Genomic DNA, 12,665 nt, shown 5'->3' on the forward strand with positions numbered 1-12,665 from the left:
CTCAAATTTAAATTATTAATCCTTTACTAAATGACAGAATGGTTAAAAAACAAAGCTTTTGATAGCATTGAAGTCACCTCTATTTTTGCAAAAAGTTAAATTTACTCGGCAAAAATGCAAAGGATCCTGAAACGATGGGTTCACTCGACTTCCTCGTATCTCGGGACCTTTGTTGTTTCCACTTACTCCAAGATGCATTATTAATCTTTTACGAAATGACAGAATGATTAAAAAACAAAGCTTTGGATAGCATTGAAGTCACCTGGTTTTGATTTTGGATTGAAGTTATCAAGTATTTTGCAGTAGGTTGTATCAAGACATGGCTGATTGTAGAAAGAGAAAAGCCAAGACAGACAGTCCAAGTAACTGAGAGCTGTTTACTCGGCAAAAATGCAAAGGATCCTGAAACGATGGGCTCACTCCAATTCCACGTATCTTGGGACCTTTGTTGTTTTCACTTACTCCAAGATGCATTATTAATCCTTTACTAAATGACAGAATGGTTAAAAAACAAAGCTTTTGATAGCATTGAAGTCACCTCTGTTTTTGCAAAAAGTGAAATTTACTCGGCAAAAATGCAAAGGATCCTGAAAAGATGGGTTCACTCGACTTCCACGCATCGCGGGACCTTTGTTGTTTCTATTTACTCCAAGATGCATTATTAATCCTTTACTAAATGACAGAATGGTTAAAAAACAAAGCTTTTAATAGCATTGAAGTCCCCTTTATTTTTGCAAAAAGTGAAATTTACTCGGCAAAAATGTGAAGGATCCTGAAACGATGGGTTCACTCCATTTTTATGTATCTGGGGACCTTTGTTGTTTCCACTTACTCCAAGATGCATTATTGATCCTTTACTAAATGACAGAATGGTTAAAAAACAAAGCTTTTAATAGCATTGAAGTCCCCTTTATTTTTGCAAAAAGTGAAATTTACTCGGCAAAAATGCAAAGGATCCTGAAACGATAGGTTCATTCGACTTCCACGTATCACGGGACCTTTGTTGTTTCCACTTACTCCAAGATGAATTTTATTAATCTTTTACGAAATGACAGAATGGTTAAAAAACAAAGCTTTGGATAGCATTGAAGTCACCTGTTTTTGATTTTGAATTGAAGTTATCAAGTATTTTGCAGTAGGTTCTATCAAGACATGGCTGATTGTAGAAAGAGCAAAGCCAAGACAGATAGTCCAAGTAATTGAGAGCTGTTTACTCGGCAAAAATGTAAAGAATCCTGAAACGCTGGGCTGACTCCATTTCCACATATCTCGGGACCTTTTTTGTTTCCACTTACTCCAAGATGCATTATTAATCCATTGCTAAATGACAGAATGGTTAAAAAACAAAGCATTTGATAGCATTGAAGTCACCTCTGTTTTTGCAAAAAGTGAAATTTACTCGGCAAAAATGCAAAGGATCCTGAAACGATGGGTTCACTCGACTTCCACGTATCGCGGGACCTTTGTTGTTTCCACTTACTCCAATTTACATTATTAATCCTTTACTAAATGACAGAATGGTTAAAAAACAAAGTTTTTGATAGCATTGAAGTCACCTCTATTATTGCAAAAAGTGAAATTTACTCGGCAAAAATACAAAGGATCCTGAAACGATGGGTTCACTCGACTTCCACGTATCCCGGGACCTTTGTTGTTTCCACTTACTCCAAGATGCATTATTAATCCTTTACTAAATGACAGAATGGTTAAAAAACAAAGCTTTTTATAGCATTGAAGTCACCTTTGTTTTTGCAAAAAGTGAAACTTACTCGGCAAAAATGTGGAGGATCCTGAAACGATGGGTTCACTCCATTTTTATGTATCTGGGGACTTTTGTTGTTTCCACTTACTCCAAGATGCATTATTGATCCTTTACTAAATGACAGAATGGTAAAAAAACAAAGCTTTTAATAGTATTAAAGTCCCCTCTATTATTGCAAAAAGTGAAATTTACTCGGCAAAAATACAAAGGATTCTGAAACGATAGGTTCATTCGACTTCCACGTATCTCAGGACCTTTGTTGTTTCCACTTACTCCAAGATGCATTATTAATCTTTTACGAAATGACAGAATGGTTAAAAAACAAAGCTTTGAATAGCATTGAAGTCACCTGGTTTTGATTTTGAATTGAAGTTCTGAATTGCAGTTTTGAATCAAGTATTTTGCAGTACGTTGTATCAAGACATGGCTGATTGTAGAAAGAGAAAAGCTAAGACAGATAGTCCAAGTAATTGAGAGCTGTTTACTCGGCAAAAATGCAAAGGATCCTGAAACAATGGGCTCACTCCATTTCCACGTATCACCGGACCTTTGTTGTTTCCACTTACTCCAAGATGCATTATTAATCCTTTACTAAATGACAGAATGGTTAAAAAGCAAAGCTTTTGATAGCATTTAAGTCACCTCTGTTTTTGCAAAAAGTGAAATTTACTCGGCAAAAATGCCAAGGATCCTGAAACGATAGGTTCATTCGACTTCCACGTATCTCGGGACGTTTGTTGTTTCCACTTACTCAAAGATGAATTTTATTAATCTTTTACGAAATGACAGAATTGTTAAAAAACAAAGCTTTGGATAGCATTGAAGTCACCTGGTTTTGATTTTGAATTGAAGTTATCAAGTATTTTGCAGTAGGTTCTATCAAGACATGGCTGATTGTAGAAAGAGAAAAGCCAAGACAGATGGTCCAAGTAATTGAGAGCTGTTTACTCGGCAAAAATGTAAAGAATCCTGAAACGATGGGCTCACTCCATTTCCACGTATCTCGGGACCTTTGTTGTTTCCACTTACTCCAAGATGCATTATTAATCCTTTACTAAATGACAGAATGGTTAAAAAACAAAGCTTTTGATAGCATTGAAGTCACCTCTGTTTTTGCAAAAAGTCAAAATTTACTCGGCAAAAATGCAAAGGATCCTGAAACGATGGGTTCACTCGACTTCCACGTATCACGGGACCTTTGTTGTTTCCACTTACTCCAAGATGCATTATTAATCCTTTACTAAATGACAGAATGGTTAAAAAACAAAGCTTTTGATAGCATTGAAGTCACCTTCTGTTTTTGCAAAAAGTGAAATTTACTCGGCAAAAATGCTGAAGGATCCTGAAACGATGGGTTCGCTCGACTTCCACGTATCTGGGGACCTTTGTTGTTTCCACTTACTCCAATATGCATTATTGATCCTTTACTAAATGACAGAATGGTTAAAAAACAAAGCTTTTAATAGCATTGAAGTCCCCTCTATTTTTGCAAAAAGTGAAATTTACTCGGCAAAAATGTAAAGGATCCTGAAACGATAGGTTCGTTCGACTTCCACGTATCTCGGGACCTTTGTTGTTTCCACTTACTCCAAGATGCATCATTAATCTTTTACGAAATGACAGAATGGTTAAAAAACAAAGCTTTGGATAGCATTGAAGTCACCTGGTTTTGATTTTGAATTGAAGTCATCAAGTATTTTGCAGTAGGTTTTATCAAGAGATGGCTGATTGTAGAAAGAGAAAAGCCAAGACAGATAGTCCAAGTAATTGAGAGCTGTTTACTCGGCAAAAATGCAGAGGATCCTGAAACGATGGATTCACTCCATTTCCACGTATCTCGGGACCTTTGTTGTTTCCACTTACTCCAAGATGCATTATTAACCCTTTACTAAATGACAGAATGGTTAAAAAACAAAGCTTTTGATAGCATTGAAGTCACTTCTGTTTTTGCAAAAAGTGAAATTTACTCGGCAAAAATGCAAAGGATCCTGAAACGAAGGGTTCACTCGACTTCCACGTATCGCGGGACCTTTGTTGTTTCCACTTACTCCAATTTGAATTATTAATCCTTTACTAAATAACAGAATGGTTAAAAAACAAAGCTTTTGATAGCATTGAAGTCACTTCTGTTTTTGAAAAAATGGAAATTTACTCGGCAAAAATGTGAAGGCTCCTGAAACGATGGGTTCGCACCATTTTTATGTATCTCGGGACCTTTGTTGTTTCCACTTACTCCAAAATGCATTATTGATCCTTTACTAAATGACAGAATGGTTAAAAAACAAAGCTTTTAATAGCATTGAAGTCCCCTCTATTATTGCAATAAGTGAAATTAACTTATCCTGCAACAATAGGTTCATTCGACTTCCACGTATCTCAGGACCTTTGTTGTTTCCACTTACTCCCAGATGCATTATTAATCTTTTATGAAATGACAGAATGGTTAAAAAACAAGGCTTTGGATAGCATTGAAGTCACCTGGTTTTGATTTTTAATTGAAGTTATCAAGTATTTTGCAGTAGGTTGTATCAAGACATGGCTGATTGTAGAAAGAGAAAAGCCAAGACAGACAGTCCAAGTAATTGAGAGCTGTTTACTCGGCAAAAATGCAAAGGATCCTGAGACGATGGGCTCACTCCATTCCCACGTATCTCGGGACCTTTGTTGTTTCCACTTACTCCAAGATGCATTATTAATCCTTTACTAAATGACAGAACGGTTAAAAAACAAAGCTTTTGATAGCATTTATGTCACCTCTGTTTTTGCAAAAAGTGAAATTTACTCGGCAAAAATGCTAAGGATCCTGAAACGATAGTTTCACTCGACTTCCACGTATCGCGGGACCTTTGTTGTTTCCACTTACTCCAATTTGAATTATTAATCCTTTACTAAATGACAGACTGGTTAAAAAACAAGGCTTTTGATAGCATTGAAGTCACCTCTATTTTTGCAAAAAGTGAAATTTACTCGGCAAAAATACAAAGGATCCTGAAACGATGGGTTCACTCGACTTCCACGTATCACGGGACCTTTGTTGTTTCCACTTACTCCAAGGTGCATTATTAATCCTTTACTAATTGACACAATGGTTAAAAAACAAAGCTTTTGATAGCATTGATGTCACCTCTGTTTTTGCAAAAAGTGAAATTTACTCGGCAAAAATGTGAAGGATCCTGAAACGATGGAGTTCACTCCATTTATATGTATCTCGGGACCTTTGTTGTTTCCACTTACTTCAATTTGAATTATTAATCCTTTACTAAATGACAGAATGGTTAAAAAACAAAGCTTTTGATAGCATTGAAGTCACCTCTATTTTTGCAAAAAGCGAAATTTACTCGGCAAAAATGCAAAGGATCCTGAAACGATGGGTTCACTCGACTTCCACGTATCTCAGGACCTTTGTTGTTCCCACTTACTCCAAGATGCATTATGAATCCTTTACTAAATGACAGAATGGTTAAAAAACAAAGCTTTTAATAGCATGGTTAAAAAACAAAGCTTTGGATAGCATTGAAGTCACCTCTATTTTTGCAAAAAGTGAAATTTACTCGGCAAAAATGCAAAGGATCCTGAAACGATGGGTTCACTCGACTTCCACGTATCTCAGGACCTTTGTTGTTTCCACTTACTCCAATGTGAATTATTAATCCTTTACTAAATGACAGAATGGTTAAAAAACAAAGCTTTTGATAGCATTGAAGTCACCTCTATTTTTGCAAAAAGTGAAATTTACTCGGCAAAAATGCAAAGGATCCTGAAACGATGGGTTCACTCGACTTCCACGTATCTCAGGACCTTTGTTGTTTCCACTTACTCCAAGATGCATTATTAATCCTTTACTAAATGACAGAATGGTTATAAAACAAAGCTTTTGATAGCATTGAAGTCACCTCTGTTTTTGCAAAAAGTGAAATTTACTCGGCAAAAATGCTAAGGATCCTGAAACGATAGTTTCACTCGACTTCCACGTATCGCGGGACCTTTGTTGTTTCCACTTACTCCAATTTGAATTATTAATCCTTTACTAAATGACAGACTGGTTAAAAAACAAGGCTTTTGATAGCATTGAAGTCACCTCTATTTTTGCAAAAAGTGAAATTTACTCGGCAAAAATACAAAGGATCCTGAAACGATGGGTTCACTCGACTTCCACGTATCACGGGACCTTTGTTGTTTCCACTTACTCCAAGGTGCATTATTAATCCTTTACTAATTGACACAATGGTTAAAAAACAAAGCTTTTGATAGCATTGATGTCACCTCTGTTTTTGCAAAAAGTGAAATTTACTCGGCAAAAATGTGAAGGATCCTGAAACGATGGGTTCACTCCATTTATATGTATCTCGGGACCTTTGTTGTTTCCACTTACTTCAATTTGAATTATTAATCCTTTACTAAATGACAGAATGGTTAAAAAACAAAGCTTTTGATAGCATTGAAGTCACCTCTATTTTTGCAAAAAGCGAAATTTACTCGGCAAAAATGCAAAGGATCCTGAAACGATGGGTTCACTCGACTTCCACGTATCTCAGGACCTTTGTTGTTCCCACTTACTCCAAGATGAATTATGAATCCTTTACTAAATGACAGAATGGTTAAAAAACAAAGCTTTTAATAGCATGGTTAAAAAACAAAGCTTTGGATAGCATTGAAGTCACCTCTATTTTTGCAAAAAGTGAAATTTACTCGGCAAAAATGCAAAGGATCCTGAAACGATGGGTTCACTCGACTTCCACGTATCTCAGGACCTTTGTTGTTTCCACTTACTCCAATGTGAATTATTAATCCTTTACTAAATGACAGAATGGTTAAAAAACAAAGCTTTTGGTAGCATTGAAGTCACCTCTATTTTTGCAAAAAGTGAAATTTACTCGGCAAAAATGCAAAGGATCCTGAAACGATGGGTTCACTCGACTTCCACGTATCTCAGGACCTTTGTTGTTTCCACTTACTCCAATTTGAATTATTAATCCTTTACTAAATGACAGAATGGTTAAAAAACAAAGCTTTTGATAGCATTGAAGTCACCTCTATTTTTGCAAAAAGTGAAATTTACTCGGCAAAAATGCAAAGGATCCTGAAACGATGGGTTCACTCGACCTCCACGTATCTCAGGACCTTTGTTGTTTCCACTTACTCCAAGATGCATTATTAATCCTTTACTAAATGACAGAATGGTTATAAAACAAAGCTTTTGATAGCATTGAAGTCACCTCTGTTTTTGCAAAAAGTGAAATTTGCTCGGCAAATATGCAAAGGATCCTGAAACGATGGGTTCACTCCATTTCGATGTATCTCGGGGCCTTTGTGTTTCCACATACTCTAAAGTACATTCTCACTCCATTCCTAAATGACGGAACGGTTAACAACTAAAGCTGTTAATAGCATTAAAAATATATCATCTATTTATTTCCATAAATTCTCACGCCACTCAGTACAAATCAACCATTTAAATCGTAACAAAAATTTAATACACATTTGATCACACAAGCTATATTCGATACATATTCGAACGCACAGCAAATAATAATAAAATAAATGACAAATAAAATCCAGTCGTAATCCAGATTAGACGTCTCACGACAAAAGTGTTACAAAACAAACTTTGTTCGAAACAAATAAATAGCGAAAATTTACATTCGCATTTCTTGTAATAATCACAGCATATCAGAGAGAAATAGTAACAATTCTCGTTCTAAGCCTTAAAAAATTAATATATAAAAATAAGAAAAGAAAGTATGATTTCATAAAAACATAATTTTTCCCTCCTTAAGTAACTAAAATAATTTTCACAATTATTTATTTACCGCTAGGTTTTCCATTTCTAACCATCCATGTTTGAAGTCATAGAAAATACTATAGATGAGGAATAAGAAACAAATGTTATATCCTACGTTAATATTAGACTACTTTTGAGTCCAACAATTTTGTTTGAATAAAATCTTGTTTGTTTTTAAACAAAGCAATTATTTGCCACCGGGCTTTGCGTTTGTTTATTCTACTAATATATTTTTTTCTTATTTTGGTTCTCTAAAATTTGAAAGAACTAGAATTTTTCAAAAGTTGAAAACTGTTTCTAATATTACCTTTTAATTATGTTTTTAAGTGATCTGATGCAGGATAGAAAAGAATAAAGTATTAAGTGCACCACAGGTTACTACCAAAGGGTATGGGTAGGGTATTAAAGGATAACTTGTAGGAGTTGGGACTGGCACTAATAAACACAAAAAAAAATCTCAGCGTCATCTAGCATCTAGGGTATTTATAATTTTTTTTAGTGTAATAATAAGAAAATTAATTTAACTTGTCCAGTTGATAAAATTAGTATAGTAATCTGATCTCAATTCCTGACAGAAAAACGAATACAAAGCTTGAAAAAATGACAAGTGTCGCCAGACTCTATATGGCGTTGATTTTTTTTTCTGGAAATAGCGCCAGTTTCCACTCTTAAAAGTTACCCATATTCTTTAGGTTAATGCTATATTCATTTGAAACATGCTATAATTCCTGAAACATGGAAACATTCTTCGGAGGGTTACAGAAAAAATTTGAAAAACACATCAAATTTGATGTAAAACTACTCTACATCTCAATTCAATACATTTAACTAAAGTAAGAAGTTGTTCAAACTAGAAATGCAAATTTGAAAACAAAAAACTTTTCAGAAATTATTTTAGAAACAGTGTTTTCTCTAGTAATTTGAAGGCTCAAAAGTGAAAAAACGATAAAAGAAAGGCTCAGAAAAGAAGCTACACATTCTCTGAAAAACATTAAAAAAAACACTACATAAGTTCAGTGAAATGGCACGCGCTAAATAGGCCCGCTCAGAAATATATCTTCCATCTAAATAAGCCCCAAAGCGACTTATAACACATATAGATGAGACAAAAACAAGGAAATATCACTTATACTTTAGAAGTCCGGTTACTACAATAGAGCTATAGTACCTGATGAGATTGCAAAATTATTTCCATACTAATTCCAAAATTATGCTCGAAATTTCATTCCCCTTTGTTTATCTAACTATGATTATTTTATTATTTGCCAAATCTATAATCACTCATAGGAAGCCACCAATTTACAAATGAGCAATAGGAAAGGATAACAAAAGCTTTGGCCTAGAGCATGACTTTCTAATCCTTCCTCTACCCCTCCTAAAATGATAGGATAAACAAAAGCTTTGGTCTGGCGCATTACTTCTTAATTATTTACGAAACTAAATGGCCCTTCTTTAACGATGAAAAGTGAGACTGAACATTTCCAGAATTTCGCCACTCGACTGCTTTAATTCGAAATAGATAGGGACGGGTCTTTTTCTTTTGTAAAATTTCGATTTTCGCCAAAACTCTAAATAGGATCATTAATTTGTTCAGTTGTCAAAAATCTGAATTACCAACTGATACTTACAATTTTTTTTTTTTTTTTTTTTTTCCTAGGGTAGAGAAACAATAAAATATGCATCTTTTTAAACAATTTTTTCAATGCCATTACAAAGTGAGTATCATCATCTTGGATAAGTGATCTTTTTTAGCCAGAAAATTTTGATTTTTTTTTTTTTTTTTTTTTCCCTCTAAAAAAGTTTTTCGCTAATTACAGATTTGCGGTGTCTGAATTTTTTTGGTCGGCGCCGGCACCAAAATTGAGTCTCATTTTTGGGATACAAGTATATCCGATATCCGTAAGTTTTGAAAATATGTAACCAGCCCCCACATCCTAAATTTAAATGCCAAATTCACACTCCGGTTTTTTAATATCGGTTTGTAATATTTTGAGAAGTTACTTGAGAAGTTGTAGTAGTTTGAGAAATTTGGTTTTGCTTAAGTCATGTTGTATATATTCCCACCAAATCCCCCAAGGCTACTAATTTATACACCCAATTGCAGTTTCAAGGCCTTAATTACCACTCCGCTTTTGTAGCAATAAACTAATAACAGCTCAAAAGTACTGGGTATAGCCCCCACCCCACCCGATTTTGGAAATATCCTTTATTGGTATTTTTATTGAAATCTAGCTTTTTAGAACTTTAACTGAAAAAAAAAAAAAAATAGATCAAACAACAAAGTTGCCTCAACCTAGATTTTGACAAATACATTTTTGCCACCCCCCCCCCCCCCAATTTTCGTGAATTTATGTCCCTAAAAATAAGGATGATATAAAAAGACTAAATGTCAATATTCTAGTATAATAGTAAAGCTAAAAATTTAATGTATTATTTCTAGAAACACTAATCAAACCCGGAACTTTCAACCAGACGACTCATTTAAGTGACTCTTATCATAGGGACATCGACGAAAAAATATTTCTTTAGAAATTTAGTACGAATTTAGGCAATAAAATAATGATTTTGAAAACTCTTTAGAGCACTATGACAGCCCACCAGTATTGACAGCACTATAACAGCCCACCATCACTGGCAGCACTATGACAGCGCACCAGCACTGACAGCACTATGACAGCCCACCAGCACTGACAGCAGTATGACGGCAGAAAGCAATCAAAGGTCAATACAGCATAAAGCTATGTTAGTTTATTGGCTAGAGTTGCTACCAGGGTTGCCACGCATCGATAGAACGGCTTACAACAGACAGGTATGAATTATAAAGTTTCCAGGCCTGCCTTGGTTCACTAAACTGTCAAAATTTTAAGCTGTTTCTATCAGTCTAAGGGTTATACGAAAAAAAAATTCATTCATAAGATGTTACTGTCAAAAATGTAAGTCTGTCTTACATGGAAATTGTCTAGCATTTGAGACCAGTGGCGTAACTTCATCAAAATACCGGGGAGGGGGGGCAAGTTGGAGCATATTTTCCCAAATCAAGTGAAAATTGAAAAATGAGCCATATAGTAACAAAAAGTGTAAAGATGTACTAAAGAAAACTGACCCGTTTCTGTGGATGCTTGAATTATGCATGCTTAACTTAGTTTCGATAAGATTTTTGAAGAAACTAATTTTTCAGCTGGGGAGGGAGGGGGGCAAACTGAGGTCCGAGGGTGTTCAAACCGGGGTCTGGTAGTGGAGTTGCCCCCGTATCCCATAGATAATTACGTCCCTGTCCGAGACCCTTTTCTTTAACACATAAAAATTTTAAACTAGAATATTGTGTTAAAACTGCAATACTGCGATTACTTTATTTAACCTTAGAACTCAAACTTCAATGTTATTTTTATCAATTTAAGAAGCCCACCAGCTTTAATTTCCAATTCGTGGCTTTAGATTACCTCTAATAAAAATAAAAAAAGTGTGCCCTTCTAGAAAAGGGGCACCCGGCCTTCTCCTAGGTCAACCCCCTTTCAGTTTCATAACACAGTATCACGCCATATTTGGAATAGGCAACAAGATACAAAGCTTTTTTAAATATGCACCATATTAGACAATTTCTTCCTTATTAGACAGCATACAATTTCTTTCTGAATCCATTCACATAAACAAAAATTTTTGCCCCCCCCTCCATCCTTCTATTAGATAACTCATTTTCAATATTTAGAAATATTGGCACTTAGAAACATTGCATAAACGTTCAAGCTTCACGTCACCTAATTTGCTCTTTTTTAATTTGGAAAGGTGCCAGAGAAAAATACTGTACATTATGGGCAATTACAATATTTTAGCCAATCACGCAGGAGAAATGTTAGGGGCAGGAGAAATTTTAGCCAATCACGTCATTCAGAGGTCAAACTGATCGCTTCCAAAAAATAAATATTCCATAAAATGATAAAGTATAAATATTATTTATTAAGATTATAAATTCCCAATCATCAGAAATTGAGAATAATGTTGAGTTGTAAGAAAAGAATTTTATTTTAAGAAAAAAGACCAAAATTTTCTTTTTGAAAAGTTCAATTTAGCCTAAATATATTAGCATTTGTTAAAAAGATACTGTCCAGAATTTCAGGTTTGACTTTATTTTTCAATTAGCATCAAGGTTACTAAATTTAAAACAAGTTTTTAAAAACCTCATTCGATTGAAAATCAGAAGTTCTAGTGCCCTTTTTGGGAGTCAAAATTGATCGGAGGGTAACTTACCCCCACCACGCCTGTTTTCTTAAAACATATCCGATAAATATTTTGAGATAACCATGTTGTTCAAAAATAGTCCAAAGAGGAAATAACGATGCCTCCGGGGTTGACAAAGGCCCCCAATGCAAGGGCTGTAAGTTATGCAAGTTGTCCCCTGTTAACATCAAGGTTACTAAATATAAAAAAAGTCAGAGTAAAAAGGTAAAATTATTTTGGAACGTTTTGAATATAGCGACACTAAAGTAAAAGCTCAACTGCTTAATACCTTTAAGTTTTCATTTCATACCTAATGTCATCTGATACCTTAATGGTATTTGATACCTTAATACCTTCAAGATGTACCCAGTGAGGACACTATGTGACTCCATTGACAATTTCAAAAGTTTCTCAATTTCACAGATGAGAAATATTCGCTAAAGTTTATCACTAATAATAAAACACTGAAAAAATAAAACATAGATCACTAAGTTCTTATGCTTAGAATTTGTTCTGAAGTTTGTTCATCATCTGAATCAGGAGAATTATTCACTGTAATTTCATCCCTATCTATAAGAGGGGAATAATGGACACTGTACCTCTGCTGAACACCTTCAGTGGTATGCTTTTGTCTTAATTTATTCTGAAATAGAAAAACAAATTATAAACAAACTGAAAAGAGAATTAAGCGGCGTTCACAAGCGTGTCTAGCTAGAATCCCACGTCTAGACACATGTCTAGCCAGAATTCAATGTCTAGGCAACGACCGTTCACAAGTAAAATGTGGCGCTTAGCTAGACACGCTAGACAAGGCGCTTGGCTAGGCATTGAGTTCTAGACTCTAGAACTCAATGTCCAGGATTTTGTATTACAGCCAATCAGAATGTGTTTAGTTCCACTATTTTC

General features: G+C 34.8%; 1 protein-coding gene across 4 annotated transcripts in view; it reads right to left on the reverse strand.

Annotated features, from left to right (window-relative positions):
- Positions 1–10,718: 10,718 nt before the first annotated feature.
- Positions 10,719–12,665, reverse strand: part of LOC148939277 (furin-like protease 2) — a 137,107-nt gene continuing 135,160 nt past the window's right edge. For 2 of the 4 annotated variants that reach the window (XM_089106997.1, XM_089106998.1), the window contains exon 21: positions 10,719–12,402. In XM_089106997.1, coding sequence (XP_088963123.1) covers positions 12,247–12,402 — 156 coding nt within the window. In that variant the 3' untranslated portion in view covers positions 10,719–12,246. The remainder of the gene's footprint in view (positions 12,403–12,665) is intronic. The other 2 variants (XR_016143538.1, XR_016143537.1) reach the window with 1 other exon arrangement.

The sequence above is a fragment of the Artemia sp. Qi Xiang Cuo genome, chromosome 21, assembly GCF_049724085.1.
Source record: "Artemia sp. Qi Xiang Cuo chromosome 21, ASM4972408v1, whole genome shotgun sequence".
Classification (NCBI taxonomy): domain Eukaryota; kingdom Metazoa; phylum Arthropoda; class Branchiopoda; order Anostraca; family Artemiidae; genus Artemia; species Artemia sp. Qi Xiang Cuo.